Here is a 27,118-nt window from a genome sequence, read left to right on the forward strand (position 1 = left end):
CAGCAATCTGGCTTGGTACGTGCTGTTCTGTAGAGAGCTAAGTAATAGTCAGGTGGCTCTTTGCCAGGCAACTTTAGAAAAGACTTTGGGCTGCACCGGGCAGTTATCATCCCTGTTATTTGGAAACTTGGCTCCAAGAGGTTGGGAGTGAATGAAAGGCACCGGCTGCCTTGTCACGCCAGCTTTTCATCTCTCACCCTCACATAAGGTCCCACTGGCATGCAGGGCAGGAATCCACCTCTTTCTGTACATACAGCCTTAGCCACATGGAGGCTTGAGGAGGAAGCTGTTCTCTGAGGCCCTGGGGTGGGTGGAGCAAGGCTGTCAGCATAATGACCATGACCTGGAGCTGCCAAAAGAGGTTCTGGGCACTGTCTGAGTGCCTGAAGTAGGCTAGTCCTTCCAGGTCACTTTTCTTTGATAGATTTCAGAGCTTCTTCCTGAGGCCTCATAGGTGACTTGCCACTCCGAGACTACTCCATCAGACTCCTCTATCCCGACTCCCTCTAGTCAAGCACCGTACGAACATAACCCTTGTCCTCCCACCCAGCACAACTCAACTGATGTCATGATGTGTTGCCGTCACTCTTTACAGTCAGGAGCAGCAGAGTCCAGAGCTAGAGTCTTCCGGCACAGAAATCAAACAATGGTGCTGGACCTCTGGGGCTTGGAGGAGGAGATCCCTTAGAGGCAGGGAGCAGTCTCCATTAAAGTCTTATTTTTCTCTCCCATTCCTTCCAGGCTATGGGATTATGGAGAAACCCAGGTTGCTGCCAAACCATTTGAAGACTCAGATAACTGGGAGTCAGAATAGTAGTACTGGTCCCTGTCAGTTTCTCCAAAGCTGGGGATGAGAGTAGAGAGGTTCCTTAAGCTATGGAAAGCTTGGTCTGTAGGAGTCACTTGGGGGCTTGCCTGAACTGCTACAGGTGGAGGGTGGTAATCAGTTAGAAACAGAACACCACCTCATGCTTTCTCTACCTTCCTTTGACGCTCACTTCCTAATCTCTCTTCCCTCGTTCCTCTCCTATTCTCCCTACTTCTTCAAGGTGTGCAAGTATATCACCAGTGTCTAAGGGTCTTGATAGGCTTTGCTTAGCTGCTCAGTCATGTCCGACTCTTTGCGACCTCATGGATTGTGGCCTGCCAGGCTCCTCTGTCCATAGGGATTCTCCAGGCAAGAACACTAGAGTGGGTTGCTGTGCCCTCCTCCAGGGGATCTTCCCAACCAGGGATCCAACTCACATCTCTTATGCCTACCTGCATACACATGGAAAATAAATGCTAAATGCTTTGCTTTAAACCCTATGGAGGAGGGAGTCCATTTAGTATTTACTATGTATCAGGCACTATGCTATACACTTAACATATATTTAAACTGCATAATAGCCCCATGAAGTTAGTGTCTTGTCCCATTTTCACAGAACCAAATTTGCCATTAATAACCTCAGGGGAGTATACCTGATATCCTAGCAGCTGCATGGCCTAAATTCAGTTAATAAGCAAGGTCTTGGCACATCCTTTAGAATCTAAAGTTAGTTACTTGTTCAAATGCAAATGATTTTTTTTGGTGAATAACTCTACATTGTATTAAGGTCTGACTAAAGAGAAAAGAAAGATCTCTAGTGAAATGATATCCATTTTCATGGTGCTTTTCACCAAGATTGTGGCAGGAAGTGGTGGCATTGTCTCATTGATGAATCTGCCCTAAAAGGTGGCATTGACCTTATTTTACTCGTTAAACAGATACAAATTGCCTTGTGGAACATAGTAGAAACTGGGCTGTCCTTATCCCCGTACACTGCCCTGTCAGACTTGAGCTGTATAGACCTCAAGAAATTGAGAGGAAATTGGGAAATAGTCAATCTTAAAAAATAGAAAATGAGGCTTATGATAATAGGGCAATGGAATTGGGATTTTTAATTTAGAGACTCAGAGGTCACCTAATAGTAAATTTTAGAAGCCTCGGTATGTGACAGTGATTAGCTATGTTCTGTCTCTGCAAGAATAAAAATAATTGGTCCTAGTTGAAATCTAAGCATTAGTCCTCGTTCATTTGAAAATATTTAGGAGTACCTGCTGTGTTCCAGGTGCTATGGGAGGTGATTGGAATATATTTATATTAATATATACAGTTTGTGTGTGTATATATGTGTATGTATATATTTACATATAAATGAACAAAACAGATGAGCATATCTACCCTCATGGAATTTATATTCTACTGTGAGGAAACAGACAATAAATAGTAAATATTAAATAACATATGTAGAATGCTGGAAAGTGAGAAGTTTTCATGGTGAGGTAAAAGTAGAATACGGAGGTTAAAAAGCACAAGAGTAGAGGGCAGGTTATAGCATTAAAGTGTAGTCAGGAGAGGCCACATTTAGAAAGTGATTTTTAAAACATATACATATTTGTTATCTCACAGTTTACATGAGTCCGTAGTTCAGGCACACCTTTTTTTTTTCCAGATTTTTTTGGCTGCACTGGGTCTTAGTTACAGTGGCAGGATCTTGCTCTGTGACCAGGGATGGAACCTGGGCCCCCTGCATTGGGAGCATGGAGTCTTAGCCACTTGACCACCAGGGAAGTCCTCACGCACAGTTTAGCCAACTTTCCTGCCTAGGGCTTCACAAGGCTACAATCAAAGAATTGGCCATTCTGAATTCTCATCTGGAGGCTTGACTAGGGAAGAATCTGCCTCTGAGCTCACTCAAGTTGTTGGCAGAATTTATTTCCTTGTAGGACTAAGGGCTCAGACTTCTTGCTGGATCTTGGCTAGAGCTGTCCACAGTTCTTTGAAGTCTTGTATTGTTCCTTGCCACGTGGACTTTCCCCACGTGTTTGCTTACTTCATCAAGTCAGCAAGGAGAAGCTCTAGGGGAAGTCAGTCACCTTTGCCGTATGCTATCGGTTGAAAGCAAGTTGCACACCCTGCCAAACTTTGGTGGGGTGAGGATTACACAAAAACATGAACATGAAGGCAGGGAATGTGGGGAGCCCTGTTAGAGTCTGCCCACCACATGATCCTCCCGTATCTTTTTGCGACTTTGTTTTACAGATGTGAGAAGGGATGGGAGTCAATAAACATGGAGGAAGATTTATGCCTGTGTTTTACTGTTGAAGCATTTACAGCCCTTAAGGCTGGCCTGAGGCAGTGACTCCACCTCACCGGTGGTCCTGGTGCTGAGCTCCTTACTCACCCTTTGTACTTAGCGATTTGCATGGTCATTTCCTTTATCAGTTCTGCTTTGCTTTCATCTTTTTGTTTAAATCAACTCAATAAAGTGTAGTTTGAAGTTTAACAAATATATACACCCATGTAACAATTACCCCACAACTGAAACATTTCCATCCCCCTCTAAAGCTGCCCTGCGTCCCGCTGGTGCCAGTTTTTTTCACATCTTGGACTGCTGAAAACCACCAATCTGCTTTTTGTCTACAGCTTTAGTTCAGTTCAGTTCAGTTCAGTCGCTCAGTCTACAGCTTAGTTTTTATCTGTTCTAGAATTTTGTGTGAGTAGAATCATATAGAGTCTAGAGTTGGGCTTCTTTCACTTAGCATAATGATTTTGATGTTCCCCCATGTTATTTATGTCAGTAGTTTACTCCTTTTTAACACTGTACAGATTGCTAAGGGAGTTAGATCTACCAATGCAAAGGATAAAAGGATCAAAGACTAAGCCCCAGATTATGTTGATAGTTTGAGGAAAGGAGGAAGAATCAGCAAAGGAAATGGAGAATATGTAACTGGTGAAGTGGAAAGAAAACCCACAGAGTGCAGATCCCAGAAGCCAAGTGAAGAGAACATACAATGGAAGAGAGAGGGATCGACCTTTTGAAATGCTGCTCATCGCTCAAGTGCATGATGACTAAGAACTGACCTTTGGATTTTGCAACACGAATGTTTCCGTAGAGTGGTGGAGGCAAAAGCCTGACTGCAGTTAGTTTAACAAAAAAATGGGAGGAGAGGAATTGGAGTCGATGAGTTCGACTGATCGTGTTGAGTTTTATTGCAAAGGAGAGCAAAGAAATGGAGCAGTGACAAGGGTAAAGAGTCCATAGAAGACTTTTTAAAAGATAAATGAATAATAATAGCATGTTGTTTACCAATAGAATTTTCCAATACAAAGTAAAATATTGATGAAGAAGACTTCCTGGATATTGATTTTGAGAAGTAGAGAGAATGGGACCTAATGCTTAAGTGGAAGGTTTGGCTTTACATAGGGGCTTGGCTAGCTGACCTGTGGCCACAAGCAGAAAGTTTGTGAGAACAGATGCTGGTAGATGGATAGATATGGTGGTAGGAGACTGTCAAGGGTTTTCTTCTAGTAACTTCAATATTCTCAGTGAAGTAGGAAGCAAGCTTTATTCTCTCACTACGTATTTTAAGACACGTTCCAAGAGTGATTCAGTCTCCCTCACATGTATCAATTCCTGCTGATACATCCTTGTTCGCACCTGGAATACCTGTATCCTTTTTCTCTGCTTATTCAAACCCTACTCAGGTTTCAGAGTCCAACTTAGATTCCACTTCCCCAGGTGGAGCTCTCCTCATCACCGCTGCCTGAAACCATCTTTTACTCTTTGCACTCTTGGCTGGAAATTATCTTTCTCTGTGTACATTTTTTATCTCTCCTTCTAGATTATAAACACTTTATGGGTTGGATTCATCTCCAACTTACTCTATTGCCTTCAACATTCTCTTCAACGTTGTTGAGCCTGTAATTGAAACTCAGAAAGTTTGTGTTGATTGATTGCAAACACCCTGGAAGCTGCAAAAGAGGCTTATCTGCACAGGTGAAAGAGGAGACCCCCTTTCCATCCTCGGCTGTCTCCTCCACCAGAGAGCCCACAGACTAGCTTTGGAGTACTCCAGGTGAATCTCCAACTCTTCCTGAAACTCAGACGTCTCACCAGGAGAAGGGTTAGGAGAAGTAGGAAGTGAATAAGTGGAGAAAAGAAACAGTTCAGAGAAAATTCTTTACAGTGAGAATTGTTTGAAGACTGAGTTATGTTTTTATTTTTAACAGTACCCATTCATTTGATAAATATATAATTATCTTCCATGTTTGGGCACTTCTGTGTGTGGGCGTCATGCTAGTAATGGGGATAAAGTGGTGAGAAGATAGAGGGAGTCTCTGCCCCCTGACCCTGGCAGTTTAGTGTCTGAGCATAATTTGAGTAGAACTGTGATCTCAGTCCTTCAGTGTGGTGCCTGTTATCACCATCTAAATAATTTTGGTCCATTTATAATTAGTTAGAGTCACTTCTGTGTTTTGTTGATTGATGAATATCATGTTGCTGTTGTTTAGTCACTAAGTCATGTCCGGCTCTCTTGTGACCCCATAGACCATAACCTGCCCAGCTCCTCTGCCCATGGGATTTTTCCAGGCAAGAATACTGAAGTGGGTTGCCATTTCATCCTTCAGGGGATCTTCCTGACCCAGGGACTGAACCCACAATTCCTGCATTGGCAGGTGGATTCTTTACCACTGAGCCACCTGGGAAGCCCTGATTGATGAATACCATAAGCCCCCAAAATTCAAACAAATACTCTTACACCATGGGATTAATTGTGGTCATCCATGCTAATCAGGACATGTCCTCATTTAATGTACTTAAAACTGCTGCTGCTGCTAAGTCGCTTCAGTCGTGTCCGACTCTGTGCGACCCCATAGACGGCAGCCCACCAGGCTCCCCTGTCCCTGGGATTCTTCAGGCAAGAACACTGGAGTGGGTTGCCATTTCCTGCTCCAGTGCATAAAAGTGAAAGTGAAGTCGCTCAGTCGTGTCCGATTAGTAGCGACCCCATGGACTGCAGCCTACCAGGTTCCTCTGTCCATGGGATTTTCCAGGCAAGAGTACTGGAGTGGGGTGCCACATTAAAAGTCAGTTAATGTTACGAACATATTCAAAATATCATTTCAACATGAAATCAACATTAAAAATTATTAAGATTCTGTATTCTTTTGTTGCAGTTAGTCTTTGCAATCCAGTGTGTATCAAGTCTTTGAAATCCTTATGACACATCTCATTTTAGAGTAGGCACACCTGAAGTGTTCAATAATTGCCATCATGGATGACACAGCTTAGCATCTTCAGTCTAAATTTCTCCCTGGTCTCAGGCACAGATAAAACTTCGGAGGAGTTGCCTGATACTAGGACTTCAGAACACAGCTAGGCTTCCAAGGGAGCAGTGACTGCCAAGTGTTAGACTTTGATCCCATTTTGTAGTGTAAGTTTCAGTGTAAGAAAAACTGTCCTGGATTTTGCAGAACACCAATGAGTGGCATTATTTTTTTGGAAAGTAGATCAAAGCAAGTGTCAATCTAGAACTGAGAGCTGAATTTTGGGATAAATGTCAGATCATGTTAGGTGCCACAGAGAATTTTAAAATATTTAGGAGGCCTAAGTTTATACACCAATTTATCTGCAGAAGAATTAATATATTTTTTATGCTTTATAACTTCAAAGTAAATTTCCACTTATCCCACTTCTATACCTGCTGCCCAAAGGGAAATTAAAGCACAGGATGGCTCCCCTGAACTCCAGTTTCTAAACAGCTGATGGAAACTAGTCATTCTGAGCACCCCTTTCAGCGCCTTCTGTGGGGCTGGGTTCCTGTCTCCACACAAGGTGTTCTGGGATTGCAGGGGCTCCAGCCTCACCCCTGACTTTCCTAAGAGGCCTGCACTTTTCTAAATTAGGCCCAGCCAGTCCTATTTGTGAACAGAGAGGCTCTGGTCGAGAGGGAGAGGTTCGTCCTGCTAAGGAATGTGCTGGGGACGGGGGGAGACTCACTGAGATCACTGGTATTTATATAGATGTTTTCTCACTTGCTAGCTCAGTTGGGCCAGATCAACAGAGGTTTCTGGGACTCGACCAAGATTTTAACAGAGGAACTGAGAAGAGTTTTAAGTTGGAGATCATTGTGAACACCAAGGCAGTGTGTATATTGGGACCTCTGAGCTCAGAGTCTAAATAAAGCATGCCCAGGACACCTCATATCTTTCCCCATAGTTTAAGATTAATTTTATTTTTTTAGGGCAGATTTAGGTTCACAGTAAAACTGAACAGAAGGCACAGAGAATTCTTATATGTCCCCTGCCCCTCTCCCAACACGCAACCTCTCCCACATCAAAATCCAAAATTTTAATCTATCATTTTATCATTTAACCTAACTTTAATCTTCATTTCTTGAGTTTCTAAATTCAGGGTTGACCACAAATCTCCTTATGATTCATACATCTTACTGCCTTTGGGGAAACTAATATTTATTGAACACCTGTTATATGATGTATTTTTATTTATGTCTTTTCATTTACTTTTCACTGTATCCCTGAAAGTTGGTGATTATAAGAACCTGAAGAAACTACAGCTTAGGTTAAATAATTTGCTTAGAATATAGAGGATGAACTCTGTGGAACTATGTGAAATCATAGAAAAAAAAAAAGATTGAATATCTGCACTTTCATATAATTCCACCTAGTGGAATGTGAGAGAGTAAGTATTTGAACCCAGGCCGATTTAGTTCAAAAGTCTGTACTCTTCACCAAACCACCGCACTAAGTAAGGATTCTTTATTTTCCCTTGGCAGCTCAGTAGTTTCAGGCTTATATTCCTCCTCCCTGAAAGAAGTGCCACTAAGGTATGACATATCTTGCGTTAAGTCTAGGGATGTTTCTTTGGAGGCTGAAGGTAGGAGTTATAGGATGGATTTGCATTGATTTATGTGTCTGCTACTATTTATATCTGCCACCTGTGTGTGTTTCCATACATCCATCTGATTCTGGGTCTCTCTTGTTTATCACAGTCTACTATAATTGTCTGTCTGATTGCTCCATAGGCTGTAAATTCCCTGAGGACTGATTGTGTCTGCCTTGCTCTTTTTAGTACTTTTTAAAGTGCCTTACATATTCAAAGGAGATGCTCAGTAAATTTTTGATTTAAAAAAATGAATAAACAAATGTTACCATCTCACCAATTAGCTACCTGTCTTCTGTCCAAGCAGCACCCTTTCTGTCTCTCTTTCTCACATGTATGCACACACGCACACACACGCACATACACACACTTGCACTCTGGCTATGTCTGTCCAAATAACCTGGCCACTTAGAAGTAAGCCTCAGTGCTTACTCACAGGTGGATGTCTGTGTTTGTCTCATCAAGGTAAATTGGGCTGGGGAGGGATTGGTATCATTTTCAGGCCACTACAAGGGACTGATGTGGGTTGGGCTTGAAAGAGTGACCTGGAATAGTTTTGCCATCTGGATATAGGTCCTTGTGTTTTGTATTGTATAAATTGAAACTTTCCACTTGCTTTTTTTCCCCATTTCTCTGGGGGACTGGACACTAAAGCAGTCTCTGGCAGGAGAGTGCCTGGCCTTGTAGTCTTCTGATTACTGAGTCTGGGGACACACCACCCTACTGTCTTTTCCCTGGCAGTGAGCTCTTCTTGTCATAAGCTGGGACAGCCTACGTGTCTAATGTGGGGCTTAACTGTATTCATGAATGACAGTGAACCTGGAATCTGTACAAAGGCAGGAATTGCATCTCTGAATAAGGTCTTTCCTCCATCTGAGGGTCTGAGAACTTCCATGATTTGCATTTGAACACCTTCCAGCTAAACATCTCACATCAACAGAGAAGATGAGCAATGCAGGTGGTATTATAATTCTTATGGGCAAGAGGGAGAGGCTCTGATTCAAATTAATTGATTGGATAAAAATATAAAGCTCTGGAGGTGGCTAGTCTAAGGTCACACAGTTAATGAAAGAGCCAAATATTTAGACCTTCTAAGGTTCTATTTTAGTTTTAAAATTAGGTGAGTGAAAAGAAATCTCATCTACGAAACAACTCACTTGGAAGCTGCTAAAATGATGTTTCTAGGGATTGTGTAGGGACCAACCCTTTGTCCCTTGTTGGAGACAGATTGCAGAACCCCTTATGAAAATACTCAGTACTTCATCCTGTGTTACAGAGCTAATGCTTTGCCCCAGGGGTACCAGCGAAGTCTGGAAAAGAAATACACTGGGAACAAAAAATACTTCTGAACCACATTTTTCCTAGAAGGGATATCATTCTAAAAAGAGAAGAAAGCATTTTAAAATAAAACCCATCCACCAGAGTTACTTTTCCATTTGGGTTAATAATCAAATTATAAGAGGATCTGCTCTCAAGAGTTTGAGACTCTTGCTCCTATTAAACTACTTAATTTTTGAATTCCTATTTTTTTTGAATTTCCTGTAGTTTACAGAATTGATTTAGAGTAAGATCTGGCCATGTTTACTTTTGTTCTAAGTAAAGACTCTTCTATGGAAGGCCTGCTTCTCCCTGGCTTGTTTCCTACTGATGTAATACTCATTTCTTTCATTCAGTGACCCTAACTCACTTACCCGGAGAAGGCCATGGCACCCCAATCCAGTACTCTTGCCTGGAAAATCCCATGGATGGAGGAGCCTGGTAGGCTGCAGTCCATGGGGTCGCTAAAAGTCAGACATGACTGAGCAACTTTACTTTCACTTTTCACTTTCATGCATTGGAGAAGGAAATGGCAACCCACTCCAGTGTTCTTGCCTGGAGAATCCCAGGGACAGGGGAGCCTGGTGGGCTGCCATCTGTGGGGTCGCACAGAGTTGGACACGACTGAAGCGACTTAGCAGCAGCAGCAGCAATTCACTTAGCACATCAAAAAGCACTTTATTTCTTGCAAGTGTTAATCTCTGATACATAGCTTACTTGCTGATGTTGTCAATGAATGTATACTGGTATGCTGTCAAACTTTCTTTTTCATTTTTTGAATTCTTGCTCTTCCCCTAACTAAGCAAACTATGAAATATAAGATAAGGCATAATCTCTTCCCCCAGAGTGCTTGAAGATTAGTTGATACATACAACACACACTTACACACACACAAATCTGAGGATAAACACTGTAACAAACATGTAAGTTAGCAATTTAAGACAGATGATGAAGGGTTTATTCCATAAACATATACTGAGAGCTACTGAGGGTTTCCAGGTGGCACTAGTAGTAAAAAACTCACCTGCCAATGCAGGAGACAAAAGAGATGTGGGTTTGAGCCCTGGGTTGGGAAGTTCCCTGGAGGAAGGCAGGGCAACCAAGAATACCCTCCAGTATTCTTGCCTAGAGAATCCCATGGATAAAGGAGCCTGGCAGGCTGCAGTCCATGGGTCGGACAGAGTCAGACACGACTCAGGTGACTTAGCACGCATGCTTGCATGCACTGAGGGCGAAGTACTTCTCCAGATATTAAAATCTAGACAGGGAGCCAGACATTTTACATACCTAATCAAAGCAGAGTGAGGTGAGTGCTGTGCTAGAGAGGTGTCAGATGACTGAGTCCTGGTTTACTCAGAACAGTCCTGATTTGGCTGGTTGTCCTGGTATATTTGTGACAGCACCTCTTTTCACTTTCAGAAGAGTCTTAGTATGGATATAAAATTCTAGCTGTTTTAGTGACAAAGTTCAGCGAGAGTGAAGAGAAATGAGTTGTTAAGTTCTGACTGGGGGATTGGGCAGTTTCCTGGAGGGGGTGGGGTGGGGATGTTTAAACAGAGCAGTTGTGCACGCACAAGCATGCATGTAATTAAGAACAGTTTTAGAAAGAAGACAGAAGACATCACAGGCTAAGAGCAGCTCAGACAAAGCCTTGGTGTCCAGGGGCACTTGTATGATTGATTCCTCAATCAGCAGACGCCCTTGGTTTAGAGGTGAAGGTGGTCAGCAGAGTCTTGGAAACTCTTGCCATAAACTATTATCACTCAGAACTCTGGTTTTCAGAAAAGATAGCCACTGGATAATGACCGATGACATCACTGTGTCAGACCAGAAGGGTCTGTTCCAGCTAGGTGAGGTGAGTGGGGGGAGGAGGAGGGAGAAGGAGAGAGTGTGAGGCACGGTGAGAGTTGAAGGAGACTGGAAAGAGGGTAGGCGGCAAGTGAGAGAACTGTGCTTTTATTAGTTCGGTCTGCCCAGTTAAAGAAATTGCAGGTTCTTCTCTGAAGAACCTTGCTTCTCATTTATTTCTGCAGATCTTTTCTCCTTGTGACCAAGTTGCATTCTGAGTCCCCCAGTTTAAGAGGCAGATGTATTTTCTTTATCCCTCAATATTAGGAAATAGACTCAACACCACTGTTTTCTGTAAGTCCAGTGGCTGAAAGGTGCTGCTACAGGTATAGGGAGCCAGGTGTTCTTTGCTATCTACGACCATAGTTTAGAGAATTCCAGAGGTAAAAGTAATAAAGAATATGGACATCTACATTTTCATGATGAAAATACGCTTTCTGATTTTTCATTAGGAAAATTTTCAAAAGCAGATAATGATAAAATGAACAGTGCTCCCATGTGCCTATCCTGAGTATGGGGACCCATGTACCTGTCACCAACTTCAACAGTTACCAACATCCTATTGATTCTGTCCTCGGTTCCTCACAGCAACTGTCAGACATCACAGCACTGCATCTGGAAAGACGTCAGAACGTACTTTTAACCAATAAGGGCTTTGTTTTTAACCATAACATAATTTATTTTTTTATGTAATAATTGTCTTTATTTTTAAATTTTGCATTGGAGTATAGTTGATTTACAATGTTGTTTTAGTTTCAGATATATAGCAAAGAGATTTAGTTATATATCTGCCACCCTTATGGCAGAAAGTGAAGAGGAACTAAAAAGCATCTTGATGAAAGTGAAAGGAGAGTGAAAAAGTTGGCTTAAAGCTCAACATTCAGAAAACTAAGATCATGACATCTGGTCCCATCACTTCATGGGAAATAGATGGGGAAACAGTGGAAACAATGTCAGACTTTATTTTGGGGGGCTCCAAAATCACTGCAGATGGTGATTGCAATAAAAGACACTTACTCCTTGGAAGGAAAGTTATGACCAACCTAGATAGCATATTCAAAAGGAGAGACATTACTTTGCCAACAAAGGTCCATCTAGTCAAGGCTATGGTTTTTCCAGTGGTCATGTATGGATGTGAGAGTTGGACTGTGAAGAAAGCTGAGCACCGAATAATTGATGCTTTTGAACTGTGGTGTTGGAGGAGACTCTTGAGAGTCCCTTGGACCGCAAGGAAATCCAATCAGTCCATTCTAAAGGAGATCAGTCCTGGCTATTCTTTGGAAGGAGTGATGCTAAAGCTGAAACTCCAGTACTTTGGCCACCTCATGTGAAGAGTTGACTCATTGGAAAAGACTCTGATGGCTAGGAGTGATTAGGGGCAGGAGGAGAAGGGGACGACAGAGGATGAGATGGCTGGATGGCATCACTGACTTGATGGATGTGAGTTTGAATGAACTCCGGGAGATGGTGATGGACAGGGAGGCCTGGCGTGCTGCAATTCATGGGGTTGCAAAGAGTCGGACACGACTGAGTGACTGAACTGAACTGATACACATATCTGTTCTTTGTCAGATTATTTTCCCATATAGGTCATTACAGTGTATTGAGTAGAGTTCTCTGTGCTATAGAGTAGGCCCTTGTTTATTGTTTATAGAAGTATGGAAATGTTAATCCCAACCTAATTTATCCCTGCCCTCACCTTTTTTTCCCTTTTGGTAATCATAAGTTTGTTTTTGAAGCCTATGAGTGTATTTCTGTTTTGTGAATAAGTTCATTTCTATCATTTTTTAGATTCCACATATAAGTGATAATGTATAATATTTGTCTTTGTCTGACTTAACTTTGCTTAATATGAAAATCTCTAGGCCCATCCTTGTTGCTGTAAATGGCATTATTTCATTCTGTTTAATGGCTGAGTAATAGTCCATTATATATAGGTATTGCATTATCTTTATCCATTCGTTTGTCAGTGGACATTTAGGCTGTTTCCATGTCTTGGCTATTGTAAATAGTGCTGCGATGAACATTGACATCTGCTCACTACACGACAGGCCAATTGATTGGAGACACGGTGTTGAGACAAGGAATATGAGTGACCAAGAAGATGGCAAATTAATGTCCCCAAATAACCATCTTGTCAGGGTCTGTATGCCAGGTTCTTTCATAGAACAGAGATGGAGAGGAGTTGAGTAGTAAAGTAAGAAGACCATTTTCTTGCAAATCTTTCCTAGAATGGCCAACTTTATGGAGGGAAAATGTTAATCTCTTTGTTGCAACTATTCACAGGTGAAAATGTCAGTTGTCCAGTTGTGTCTTCTTGTTTGACTCTCTGCAACCCCATGGAATACTCTGTTCAAAGATTACTGGAGTGGGTAGCCATTATCTTCTCTAGGGGATCTTTCCAACCCAGGGACTGAACCCAGGTCTTCTGAACTTCTTTACCATCTGAGCTGCCAGGGAAGCCTATTCACAGGTGAAGTGAAGTGAAGTGGCTCAGTCGTGTCTGACTCTTTGTGACCCCATGGACAGTAGCCTACCAGGATCCGCCGTCCATGGGATTTTCCAGGCACGAATACTGGAGTGGACTGCCATTTCCTTCCTTTCCAGGGGATCTTCCCAACCCAGGGATGGAACCTGGGTCTCCCGTATTGCAGACGGATGCTTTTCCGTCTGAGCCACCTGTGAGCTGAACAAAGGCACTCTAGTTTAACAGTCAGTCAGAGGGGCAGGGTTCCCTGAGGCAAGCAATTATAATAACAAAAGCAATGACAAGCAAAGGTTAAAGTCAAAGAAACAAATCCAGCATGGAGTCAGAACTGGCCCTTCCCTGCAGCAGCTCTTTTGTTATTGCTGTTTAGTCACCAAGTTGTGCCTGACTCTGTGACCCCGTGAACTGTAGCCTATGATGCCCCTCTGTCCATGGGATTCTCCAGGCAAGAATACTGGAGTGGGTTGTCATTTCCTTCTCCAGGGGATCTTCCTGACCCAGGGATTGAACTCAAGTCTCCTGCACTGGCCGGAGGATTCTTTACCGCTGAACCACTAGGGAAGCCCACAAGAGCTCTGTGTTTCGTTTTTAAAGGAAACTCCAGAGTGTTCTCCATACTGGCTGGGCCAATTTAAGATCATTTCCTAATACCATCTAATCCTTGGCCCATGCTCACCTTTCTCTTTTAACTGCCCATTTTAAGGTCTGGAAATCTTAATTAGTGCTTCTGAATCTAGGAGAAGACTAGGCACAGGAATAGAATGTTTCTTCCTGTTATGGGAGGGGATGAAAGGTAGAAGAGGAGGCTGGAATTCTAAACTGTGTTTGGTAATTTCGCTAGTGACTTGAGTTGAGCTGGGGCAAGTTATTTTTCCATTTCATGCCTCAGTTTTAGCAACTTTTAAAATCTTCAATGGGTTAATAATATACCTCTTAGGGAATGTTCACAGTTTAAAACAGAGGTCTTTTAAAGACTTCAGATAAAAAGTGTTTTGAATACTTACACAAAAAAGTGTACAAAACACTGTTTATTTGAAGCCTTCAAAGTCCTTCTCTGTTTTAAACTGTGAATATTCTCTAAGAGATACATGTTTCCCTGGTGGCTCAGTGGTAGAGAATTCATCTGCCAGTGCAGGCGATGCAGGAGACATGGGTTCGATCCCTGGGTTGAAAGGATTCCCTGGAAGAAGAAATGGCAACCCAGTCCAGTATTCTTGCCTGGAAAATCCCATGGACAAAGGAGCCTAGAGGGCTACAGTTCATAGGGTAGTGAAGAGTCAGACATAACTGAGCACACCACAGCACACTCAGACAGCATTATCCAATCTCCTTTTTCTCCAACAAACATATTATCATCCTACTTCTGCCTGTGTGCATCTGTTCCTGTTGCTTGGTTGGATGGTTGACTGGTTAGCGCACTCCTCCAGTGCACTTACTACACATACAGCCTCAAAGCACTGAAGGCGTCTTAGTCACAGCCTCTAGCTATTTGAATGAGGCACTGTGCTTGGTACTTGAGTTATCTCATTTACCCTTCACTAGACCCCTCAAGGTAATGTTTATAATCCCATTTTATTGATGACAAAATTAGGTTCTAAGAGGTTAAGTAACTTATGCAAAAAAGGTCATCAGTTAGTAAGTGGCCGAAAGGGATTTCTGCCTTTTGAGGTCTGCTGTCCTAAAACCCATGTTCCAGCATCACAGAGCTGAAAGGCATTAAGATGACATGCCTTGTCATCACATCTGGCTGGTTCCACCACACCATCGTTTTTCTCTATCCCAAGGGAATCTGTCATTTAGAAGTGTAAAAGGCCAGGTAGAAAGACAAAGCATTATATGGTGTGTCAATATTGAAATACAAATAGAATGATCATTGTGAAAAATTAGAGGCAAAAGAAATATTTTGAATGGGGAGGTGAAGTAAGGCCTCACGGGACATGGCATTGAATGATGAAGCTGAAGGGAGAATAGTGACGTGTTAGTTGGAAAGCATAGGACGTGTGGGAGAAATCCAGCTGGGCTGGTGGAGTGTGATGGCAGACAAAGCCGGATAGGTAAGTTGAGGTCCAGTTTTGAGTAGATTCCATTCTGAAGCTGAGTTGTGTAAAATTTAATTGCTATTCAATTAAAAACCTTGAAAAGATTTCTGAGTAAAGACAGTAAACTAATTAGAGATGTATAATTTAAACGGTGGAGATGAAATCATTTACCTCAGATTCGGACTTGAACCTACGTGACCAGGACTTAAACCCTGCCAAAACTCAGGACCTATTGAAGCTCCCAGGTGGCGCTAGTGGTAAAGAACCTGCCTGCCAAAGCACGAGGCACAAGAGATGCAGGTTCGATTTCCTGAGTCAGGAAGATCCCCTGGAGAAGGGCATGGAAAACCACTCCAGTATTCATGCCTGGAGAATCCCATGGACAGAGGAGCCTGGCGGGCTACAGTACATGGGGTTGCAAGAGTCAGACATGACTGAAATGACTTATCATGGAAATGAAGCTCAGGTTCTTGATGTCTCTTCACAGAAGGAATTCAGTGAGAGACAAAGTATAGGTAAGAAGTGGATTTATTCAGATTCAGAGAGAAGCACACTCCACATACAGAGTGTGGGCCATTGCAGAGGGCAAGTGTGGCCACAAAATATGACGTGGTTAGTTTTTATAGGCTGGGTAATTTCATATGCTAATGAGTGGGACATCCTGGAACGGAAGTCAAGTAGGCCTTAGGAAGCATCACTACGAACAAAGCTAGAGGAGGTGATGGAATTCCAGTTGAGCTATTTCAAATACTAAAAGGTGATGCTGTTAAAGTGCTGCATTCAATATGCCAGCAAATTTGGAAAACTCAACAGTGGCCACAGGACTGGAAAAGTCAGTTTTCATTCCAATCCCAAAGAAGGGCAATACCAAAGAATGTTCACAATTGCACTCATCTCACATGCTAGTAAAGTACTGTTGAAAATTCTCCAAGCCAGGCTTCAACAGTACATGAACCGTGAACTTCCAGATGTTTAAGCTGGATTTAGAAAAGCCAGAGGAACCAGAGATCAAATTGCCAACATCCATTGGATCATAGAAAAAGCAAGAGAATTCCAGAAAAACATCTACTTCTGCTTTATTGGTTGTGCCAAAGCCTTTGACTGTGTAGATCACAATAAACTGTGGAAAATTCTGAAAGAGAAGGGAATATCAGACCACTTGACCAGCCTTCTGAGAAATCTGTATGCAGATCAAGAAGCAACAGTTAGAACTGGATGTGGAACAACAGCCTGGTTTCAAATTGGGAAAAGAGTGCGTCAAGGCTGTATATTGTCACCCTACTTATTTAACTTATATGCAGAGTACATCATGCAAAATGCTAAGCTGGATGAAGCACAAACTGGAATCAAGATTGCCGGGAGAACTATCAATAATCTCAGATACGCAGATGACACTACCCTTATGGCAGAAAGTGAAGAAGAACTAAAGAGCCTCTTGATGAAAGTGAAAGAGGAGAGTGAAAAAACTGGCTTAAAATTCAACATTCAGAAAACTAAGATCATGGCATCCAGTCGCATCACTTCATGGCAAATAGATTGGAAAGCAATGGAATCAGTGAGAGACTTTACTTTCTTGGGCTCCAAAATCACTGCAGATGATGACTGAAGCCATGATATTAAAGGACGCTTGCTGCTTGGAAGAAAAGCTATGACCAACCTAGATAGCATATTAAAAAACAGACATTACTGACAAAGATCTGTCTAGTCAAACCTATGGTTTTTCTAGTAGTCATGTATGAATGTGAGAGTTGGACCATAAAGAAAACTGATCACTTAAGAATTGATGCTTTTGAACTGTGGTGTTGAAGAAGACTCTTGAGAGTCCCTTGGAATGCAAGGCGATCCAGCCAGTCAGTCCTAAAGGAGATCAGTCCTGAATGTTCATTGGAAGGACTGATGCAGAAGCTGAAACACTAATACTTTGCACTTGATGCGAAGAACTGACTCATTTGAATGCTGGGAAAGACTGAAGGCAGGAGAAGGGGACAACAGAGGGTAAGATGGTTGGATGGCCTTACCAACTCAATGGACATGAGTTTGAGCAAGCTCTGGGAGTTGGTGATGGACAGGGAAGCCTTGCATGCTGGTGTCCATGGGGTAGCAAAGAGTCAGACGCAACTGAGCAACTGAAATGAACTGAACTGAACTGAATGAGTGGGAGGATTATTCCAACTATTTTGGGCAAGGGGTGGAAATTTCCAGGAATTGGGCCACTGCCCACTCCTTGGTCTTTTGACAGTGCTTTGGGACTGTCATGGTGCCTCTGGATGTGTCATTTAGCTTGCTAATTGAGGATCAAGGTCTACTTAAATTCGACATTTCTGTCATCTTGGACCCATTTGATTATTGTGATTTATGTTGTGTCCTTGGGCTATGTCATTCTGTGAAAAGTTGTGCCCTGTCCCTTTCCCTCCTGTTACAGAGAGACTGAGGCTGGGGAGATGAGTTTTGAGACTATTCATTCTGATCCCAGGGATAAGGAAGGAGTACCTCATAGGGTGGTAACTGTGGGGGCTGGAGAGGAGGGCCAGGGTTGGAAAGAGATTTTAAATACCCAGTGCTAACCTCCACTAAAGATGCTTGAAGGCAAGGTATAGTTTTGCTCTTTAGTTCAGATACAATAATGATGTTCTTTAGGTGCTGACTATTCTAACAGCATGTATGATATACAATATATAATCATTGTTACCATTTAATTATAACCACTGTAACTTCCTAGGGCTTTTGAAAATATTTTATAGCAATTTAATTGAAATAAATTCACATACCAAATCAATTCACTGATTTAAAGTGTACAGTTAATATATACATCTGTGTTTCTAGAATATTCAGAGTTGTGCAAATATCAAGGCAGTAAATTTTAGAACATTTTTATCACTCCACAAGGAAACCCCCTCCCCATTAAGCATCACTCCCCAGTTCCCCCAGCCTGAGTCAATCACCAGTGGACTTTATTTTTCTGGATTTGTCTACTCTGGACATTTCATATAAAGGGAGTCATACAATGTGTGGCTTTGTGACCGCTTTTGCTTGACATAATGTATTCAAGGATCAGCCATGTTGTAGCCTATATCATTCCTTTTTATGGCCTAACAGCATTCCATTGTATGGATATACCACATTTTGTTTATTTATTAAATCATGAATAAAATTTCTTTAATTATTCTAGAATGTTGCTATGTAAAATATTTGCGCTTGAAATAAATGACCTACTGAATGGATTGTATAGCAATTTCTATCTTAATACCATATTTACTCATCTACAGTGACTTTCTTTATCCACACATTAAACCTTCTTTGCATTAGGCTATATCCTGTACTTCCTCATCAGTCATCGCCTTTAGCATTTTAAATCCATACCTTGGAACTTTGCTTTTCTCAGCTGGACTACAAGCATACCAAGTGTAAGAAATATATGTTACACATCTTCATGATTCTCCACATGACCTGTTTCCCCACTGAATGTTGTTAACAATGGAAGAGAAGGGGGCCTGCAAGAGTCAAAGCAGGCTATTTTAACATTCTCAGGCTGTGACCACACTTTTTCAATTTAAACTTCTCCCTCCCCCACTCCTAAAAGTGTCTTGTGGAATCTTGATGGGCCAGTGTGCAAACTATTGACCTAGAAAACATAATAGGTAATCTTCTAATCTAATGATGAAATGATTGATACATTTTTACATTAAGTACATTTTTCTAGGGCTTCCCTGGTGGCTCAGTGGTAAAGAATCTGCCTGCCAATGCAGGAGACATGGGTTCAATTCCAGATCTGGGAAGATCCCACATGCTGTGGAACAGCTAAGCCTGTATGCCATGGCTACTGAGCCTGTGCTCTAGAACCAAGGAGCCTCAACTATTTGTGCACCTGCTAAAGCCCAAATTCCCTAGAGCCTGGACTCCACAACAAGAGAGGCCACTGCAAGGAAAAGCCCGCACACTGTGGCTAGAGAGGGCTCTCTGCGACTAGAGGAAAGCCCCTGCAGCAATGAAGAATGAGCACATCCAAAAATAAGTAAATAAAAAATTTCAAAGTTCTCTCTTTTAAAGAACTAATCAGGTAAAACCATTTATCTTTTGATATGTTTAAATTTTTATTTTCTGTTGGGGTATAGTTGATTTACAGTGTTGTGTTAGTTTCAGGTGTATAGCAAAGTGATTCAGTTTTCCATATATATGTGTATTCTTTTACAAATTACTTTCCTATATAGATTACTACAGAATATCGAGTAGAGTTCCCCGTGCTATACAGTACGTCATTGTTGATCATCTAATTTTGTATATAGTGGTGTGTATCTGTGAATCCTGAACTTCTAATTTATCCCTCCCCCAATCTTTCCCCTTTGGTAACCAAAATTTGTTTTCTGCATCTGTGAGTCTGTTTCAGTTCAATTCAGTCGCTCGGCCGTGTCTGACTCTGTGACTCCATGGACTGCAGGCGGGCCTCCCTGTCCATTACCAACTCCCAGAGTTTATTCAAACTCATGTCCATTGAGTCAGTGATGCCATCCAATCATCTTGTCCTCTGTCGTCCCCTTCTCCTCCTGCCTTCATTCTTTCCCAGCATCAGGGTCTTTTCAAATGAGTCAGTTCTTCAAATCAGGTGGCCAAAGTACTAGAGTTTCAGCTTCAGCATCAGTCCTTCCAGTACATATTCAGGTCTGGTTTCCTTTAGGATGGACTGGTTGGGTCTCCTTGCTGTCCAAGGGACTCTCAAGAGTCTTCTCCAACACCAGAGTTCAAAAGCATCAATTCTTTAGCACTCAGCTTTCTTTATAGTCCAACTCTCCCATCCATACATGACTACTGGAAAAACCATAGCTTTGACTAGTCGGACCTTTGTTGACAAAAGTAATGTCTGTGCTTTTTAATATGCTGTCTAGGTTGGTCATTCCTGGAGAAGGGAAAGGGTACCCCACTCCAGTATTCTGGCCTGGAGAAGTCCCTGCGGTTGCAAAGAGTCAGACATGACTGAGTGCTTTTCACTTTCACTTTTCACTAGCTTGGTCATAGCTTTTCTTCCAAGGAGCAAGCATCTTTTAATTTCATGACTATAGTCACCATCTGCAGTGATTTTGAAGCCCAAGAAAATAAAGTCTGCCACTGTTTCCATTGTCTCCCCATCTTTTTGCCGTGAAGTGATGGGACTGGATATGAAGATTTTAGTTTTCTGAGTGTTGATTTGGTGTGTTCTTCTTTCTCTAGTTGTTTTAGGTGTAATGTTGTTTATTTGTGGAACATAGTGTGAAAACTATTACTAATTAATATACTACTGCTGCTGCTGCTGCTAAGTTGCTTCAGTCGTGTCCAATTCTATGCAACCCCGTAGATGGCAGCCCACCAGGCTCCTCTGTCGCTGGGATTCTCCAGGCAAGAATACTGGAGTAGGTTGCCATTTCCTTCTCCAATGCATGCATACATGCTAAGTTGCTTCAGTCATATCCGACTCTGTGCCACCCCATAGACGGCAGCCCACCAGGTTCTGCTGTCCCTGGGATTCTCTAGGCAAGAATACTGGAGTGGGTTGCCATTTCCTTCTCCACCTAATTAATATAGTGGGTAATAATGAATCTATTCTGATGCTGAAAGGATTGATACATTTTGCATTAAAAAAATTTTTTTTAACTGGTCAGGCAAAAAATTTTATCTTGATTTTTAAGAAAGGTGGTTTGTTTGTTTGTTTTTTAGAGATTCACTGTGTCACAGCTTCTTCTGGAGCAGAATTTTTTAAACCTCTATTTTTTAAAGGAATAGCCACATTGTAGATTATATGAGCAGTGGATCAGTTTATAGAGTTAAAATTGAAGACTTGGAAAAAAATTTCTGTTCATTAATTTTATATCTATATGGGGTGATGAATGTTCACTAAGCTCATTTCATTATGTATGTAAGTCATTATGCTCTACCCTTTAAACTTATACAGTGGTGTGTGTCAAATATATCTCAATAGAACTGGAAGGGGGGCGGGAAAGGTATGGTATGTCAAATAAAAGGATAATCTTTTTTTAAAAAGCTCTTGGAAAGGAGTCAGGTAATTGGCTACTCTTTTTTTTTTTTTTTTAACCTAATTGTATATTGAACTTTGAACACCAAGAATGGAAATCAGTTCAGGAGAATTTTGTGTTTAACATGGATTGGTGTTACGATTCCAGTCAAGTGATGTTTCCTGAAACAAAACAAGCTACCAACACAGAGAAAATATAACTAAACGCAGTTAATCTGTAAACTCATTGTTAGCCTAGTACTCTAGCTCTAGATACTAATTCTCCAGGCAAGAATACTGGAGTGGGTTTCCTTTCCCTTCTCCAGGGGATCTTTCCAACCCAGGGATTGAACCCAGGTCTCCAGCATTACAGGCAGATTTTTTACCATCAGAACCACAAGGGAAGCCCCATACTCTTCTGGGGACATGTAGAAAGAGAGAGACTCTCTCCTCCCCAGCCACTCTTTCCTGAGTACATACATTTGCATAGGTATCTTGACAAAGAGCTGACAGCATTTGGTGATAGGATAAGCAAATACAGTCAAATTTAGATTCTCTTCAGCTGTATATAGAATTTAACAGTTTATATTTGAATACTAACTAATGGAGAAATGTGATTAACTATGCAGGAATTTTTCTGAAGAGAATGGTTACAGAGGGTTAAAATTTAATGTTGTAAATTGGAATGTACTTACATTTCCATGTGGTAAATTTTGAAATTACCATGAAATTACCTTGATCCACCAGAATAATTGATTGTTATCCACCAGAATAAAAGATTTATGATCTAATCTTGTAAGATGAGACTGTTTTAGCAGTTCTGTGTGAGGCTCATAAACTTTGTTGTCTGTTTGCTTGGATAGATAAAATGATAAAACCTAGAGAAGTAACTGTATTTATTCTTTTTTTCCCTCCTTTTCATTTCTCTTTTCTACTTACTTAGATTGAATATCTGTTTGTGTGCAGGTGCCCAGGATATTCCACCTTTGGTGTAATTATTTTCTTTCCTTTGTATGGCATATTATTAATTTAATATGTGATTATGGCTGAGAACTTCAGCTATCCCAGTCAGGAAAGGAAAACTATTGTTTTTGTAAGTAATAATAGCAAATTTTAAAAAGCCTACTTAGTTATTTACAATATTGTGTTAGTTTCAGATGTATAGCAAAGTGATTCAGATATGTGTGTGTATAGTGGTATGTACTCGATAATCCCATACTTTTAATTTATCTCCCACCCCCACTTTGGTAATCATAAGTTTGTTTTCTATGTCTGTGAGTCTGTTTCTGTTTTGTAAATAAGTTCATTTGTGTCATATTTTATATTCCACATCTGTGTATGTTAGTCGCTCAAGTCATGTTCGACTCTCTGCGACCCCATGGACTGGACCCCACCAGGCTCTTGTCCATGGGATTCTCCAGGCAAGGATACTGGAGTGGGTTGCCATTTCCTTCTCCACGTATAAGTGGTATCATATAATATTTGTCTTTCTCTGTCTAACCGGGTGTCTGTGGCAGTTAATGATAATTAAGGCCTGTTTGCTTTTCAGAACATCGAGTTGAAGGTTGAAGTAGAGAGCCTGAAACGAGAACTCCAGGACAAGAGACAGCATCTGGATAAAACATGGTGAGTTGCAGTTTGAACTAGTTGAGCTCTTGGTTCTTTCCAGAGTCTGGCTCATTTAGCTGTAACCTAATTCTTTAACCTTAGTTCTGGCATTTTAGTGCTGTATCCAGTTTAGGAGTTGAGACAAGGGGCCTTCTTTTCCTTGGGCTCTCTAAGTCTGAGAGACATTGAAGTAGATTGTAATGTCATCAAACCTAAGCCTGTAAACTTCCTAGTCAATAATCTACAAAGAACATCCAGGGTTGACACAGAATTTGGGGGAAATGGGTACTCTCATATACTTCTGGTAAGAATGCAAATTGTGGTAACATTTTTGGAATGTAGTACTACTTATGAAAGTAAAAAATCAGTACTTTCTTTGATCAAATAATTCCTAAAAGGAATTTATTCATTATAAATAAAAGTATAAGCATAAAAGGATAAATATATAAGGATATTAATCACATCATTTTTTGTAATTGCAAAAAAAATTAAAAAAACTATCCATCAATAGGACAATGGTTGAAAACATTTCAATATAAACATACTATGGAATATTATACAGTCATTAAAAATGAATTAGGTCTATATATTATTATCCTGGTGGGAAGTCCCTGATACATTAAGGGGCAAAGTGCTCAGTGATACTTAGAATATAAGTACACAAACAACCTATGCGTACATGTGCTTGGTTGAGTATGCATAGAAAAAACTGCAGGGTTACATACCAAACACTTTTACATTGCTTTTATCAAGAGAGTGAGACTGGAATTTGTGGTAGGGAGAAGACTTCATTATTTTTATATACCAATATTATTAGCATGGTTACTTTTATAATTAAAAAACCCCTTAGTTTTAAATGACAAATGTTACTGAATTTTTTACTAAAAATAATTTTCAGATTATGTCCTAGAATCAGTATATATTCAATCTGATCTGGCTTTCCTTCTATCTCTATAGTATTTCTTGATGCTTATTAATAGAGTGATAGTCCAGCAATATTAGAATACTCAAACTAGGCTCAGCTGTACACAGTATGTTGATATTACTCAATTACTTACCAAGGCATTAAATGAGCTTATAGATTTTAGGAACATGTGAAATACCAATTGAGTTATAAATTTTGAGATTTGTATAGTGTATTTTTAATTATCAATTCAGCCTTTTATTAGGTGGCACTATCCTATTTTTAGAAATGAGAAAGCTAAGGTACAGAGTGTTAAAGTCTTTGCAGATGAGTGGCAGAACCCACAACGTCTGGCATCAAGTTCAAGGCACTTCTGCCTTCACAACAGCTGTAGCCTATTAAATCAGGCATTCCTGGCTCACTGAGTTACTCAGAAAATTTGTAACTTCAGTCTTATGATATTGTACTTTGCTGTTGTCTGTTACATTTATCAAGGAATATGGAGTCAAAGTAAAAGTTTATTATTCCTGAGGTCTGCCTATTTAGGGGGGTCTTAGGTTATTCTCTTGACTGGTATCGCTTGGACAACAAAGACCCTTCTACTCCCTTCATTATACATGAACTCATGTTCATGTATAATGACATGAACTCAAGATAAATATAGTTTCCAGGACAGTGCTGAGTAGTGTCCACTTCGACCAAGGAATTCTATAATCCTTAAAGAAGCTCCATTTAGTTGCCATGGACACAACCTCTTGGGCCTAATATTAAAATACTCCTGGGCTTGGATAGAGCACCTTTGTTTTATCATGAGCCTGTGAAGGTTCAGTATTGTTCTCTCTACCCTGAAAACAAGAAGATGGTCAGTGGTTCTCATCAAATGGCTTAAAACAGGAATAAAATCAACCGGAATTAAGATCATTCAGCACCTGATACTGCCTTCAAATTCTAATCCTCAGACATCTAAGGGCAGCTGTTGTCAGCTATAAATAAGCCGGTGACACCTTACCCGCTTCGTGCTAGTGCCTGGACATTCATTCCTGAGGACATCAGAGAAGCAAAGCTGGGCCAGAACCCTGATCTTCCGTAGATTAAATGTCCACTTTCTGCATGGGACCATGGGGAAACTGGATAGAACTCTGGGTAGGTAGCCCAGACTCAGGACAGTTTACAGGTTACTGGCTAGAAAGGATAAGAACCTTTCTATGGCTGTCCAGATGGATATTCTGTTCCAGCAACCTAAATGGAAGGAACACTCTAAGTTCAAATAGCAAGAAGTCAAGGAATGAGCAAAGGACTCTGGGAGAGCAGTCCAAATGGAAGAGTCCAGGGACAGGTGGCAGTGAACATGGATGCTGAGTTCTAAGCCATTTGATGACTACCTGCCTTTCAACTGAAAGCTTTTCCTCTTAAAGCTGTAGCAGTCGTGAAGCTTCTCGGGTGTCAAGTACATTCTGACTGACAAGCAATACAAATTAGAATTCCTAAAAGATTATCTGAAAAGTTGGAATGAGCAGTTCCATGAATAATTGCAGTTCCACAAATAATTGCAGTTCCACAAATAATTTCTTCTCACCAGTGTGATTCAGAAGTACTGAAACAGCCTGAATGGGTCCCCTTGCTAAGTTATACAGCTGGCTGTGACTGGCTAACGTTCTGTGGTTTTAGCGCTGATGCGGAGAATATCAACAGCCATAATGAAGCTGAGCTCCGGCGCCAGTTTGAGGAGAGACAGCAGGAGACGGAGCATGTTTACGAGCTCCTGGAGAATAAGATCCAGCTTCTGCAAGAGGTGAGTATCCCCAGCTACGGCTTCCCTTTCACCTCTTTCCTGATTGCTCTGCCTCCTGGCCTTCACCTTTTCCCTCTCTACTTTCCTTCCTAAGCTCCTTAAGTGTCCCTGTGTTTCAGGGCTCCTAACCTAGGTGGGGGCTTTGCAGCTTCTTGGTTCTCATTCTTTTTTGTGTCTTCTTGCAGGAGTCCAGGCTAGCAAAAAATGAAGCCGCACGGATGGCGGCTCTGGTGGAAGCAGAGAAAGAGTGTAACCTGGAGCTCTCGGAGAAACTGAAGGGAGTCACCAAGGAGAGGGAAGGTGTACCAGGAGACCAGGTCAAATCTGACCAGTACACTGAGGCCCTGGCCCAGAGGGACAAGTAGGTACCTTTGGTACTGTATTTGCTACTTGTCTTTTGCCTGTTTTCCAGCAAGTGAGAGTATATAGCAGCTACACTGTTGCCTTTTAAGGACTTATGGACCTTCACCATTTCCAAGACTTTATGGCTCCCCTAAGTAAAGAATATCTTTTTAGGGTTGAGTCTTTAATGGTATCCATTAACAGAACTGACTTGCTGGCAATCAGGAGATTTAAGTAGGTGTAAGTAGAACAATGGTCAAATGATAGTGAACAAGAGACATGATCACTTATTCACATGGATTGAGCACCTGCTGTATGCCAGACACTGGACTAAGCACTCAGGTTACAGAGATGAAAGGCCCATTTCCTGCCATCAAGACACGTTATACATTATTAATAAGTTCTCTGGTAGAAGTAGCATGGGATACTCTGGGGTGTATAGGATTGTCATCTACTCAAGAGCAGAGTGCCACTGGAAGTTTCCTGGAGGAGGTGAAATCTGAGGTAGATTTTGAAGAGTGAATAGGAGTTGAAAGAAGCAATGTAGGAAGTGATTAGGGAGGGGAAATGTCCTGTGCAGGAGGAAACACCATTGAGGGGAGACACAGGGACAGGCATATTTCAAGACATATAATTAGTTCTACAGGACCAGAGTGGAGGGTCTGGGAAAGACCAGTGAGAGGTAAGCTGTATTGGGAAAAAGGCATCTGACTGTGCTGGCTTTGTATTTAAAAGGAACTTGAATTTTCTCATGAAGGTAAGTGGGCAGTTGTTGAGGGCAGGACTGTGTCTTGGTTATTACAGCAACTTCTTAACTGTTCTCTTTACTTCTGGTCCTGCCTTTCTCCATTTTCATCCCAATCTAACAATTCAGAGAAGTTTTGAAATGAAATTGACAAGTATTTAGCCTCTTCAATGCATGATACTACGGTGGCGTAAAAAGCCTTAAGTGGTTTTTAACTGGATAGGTGAAAAACACACAGTATACACAGTGACCAGTGACCAAAGTGATCTTTTTGAGACACAAATCTGATCATATTATTGCAGAGCCATTTGGAAAGTTCTCAACACCTTTAGGAAGTAAGATCTGT

At 41.3% G+C, this 27,118-nt stretch overlaps 1 protein-coding gene across 35 annotated transcripts in view; it reads left to right on the plus strand.

Annotated features, from left to right (window-relative positions):
• The window catches only part of PDE4DIP (phosphodiesterase 4D interacting protein), a 204,784-nt gene that overhangs the window by 66,511 nt on the left and 111,155 nt on the right, over positions 1-27,118 (plus strand). For all 35 annotated transcript variants that reach the window (XM_060413545.1, XM_027973777.2, XM_060413529.1 and 32 more), the window contains 3 exons: positions 22,931-23,007; positions 25,562-25,685; positions 25,871-26,046. In XM_060413545.1, the coding sequence (XP_060269528.1) occupies positions 22,931-23,007; positions 25,562-25,685; positions 25,871-26,046 (377 nt within the window). The remainder of the gene's footprint in view (positions 1-22,930; positions 23,008-25,561; positions 25,686-25,870; positions 26,047-27,118) is intronic.

The sequence above is a fragment of the Ovis aries genome, chromosome 1 (assembly GCF_016772045.2).
Source record: "Ovis aries strain OAR_USU_Benz2616 breed Rambouillet chromosome 1, ARS-UI_Ramb_v3.0, whole genome shotgun sequence".
NCBI classification, from domain to species: domain Eukaryota; kingdom Metazoa; phylum Chordata; class Mammalia; order Artiodactyla; family Bovidae; genus Ovis; species Ovis aries.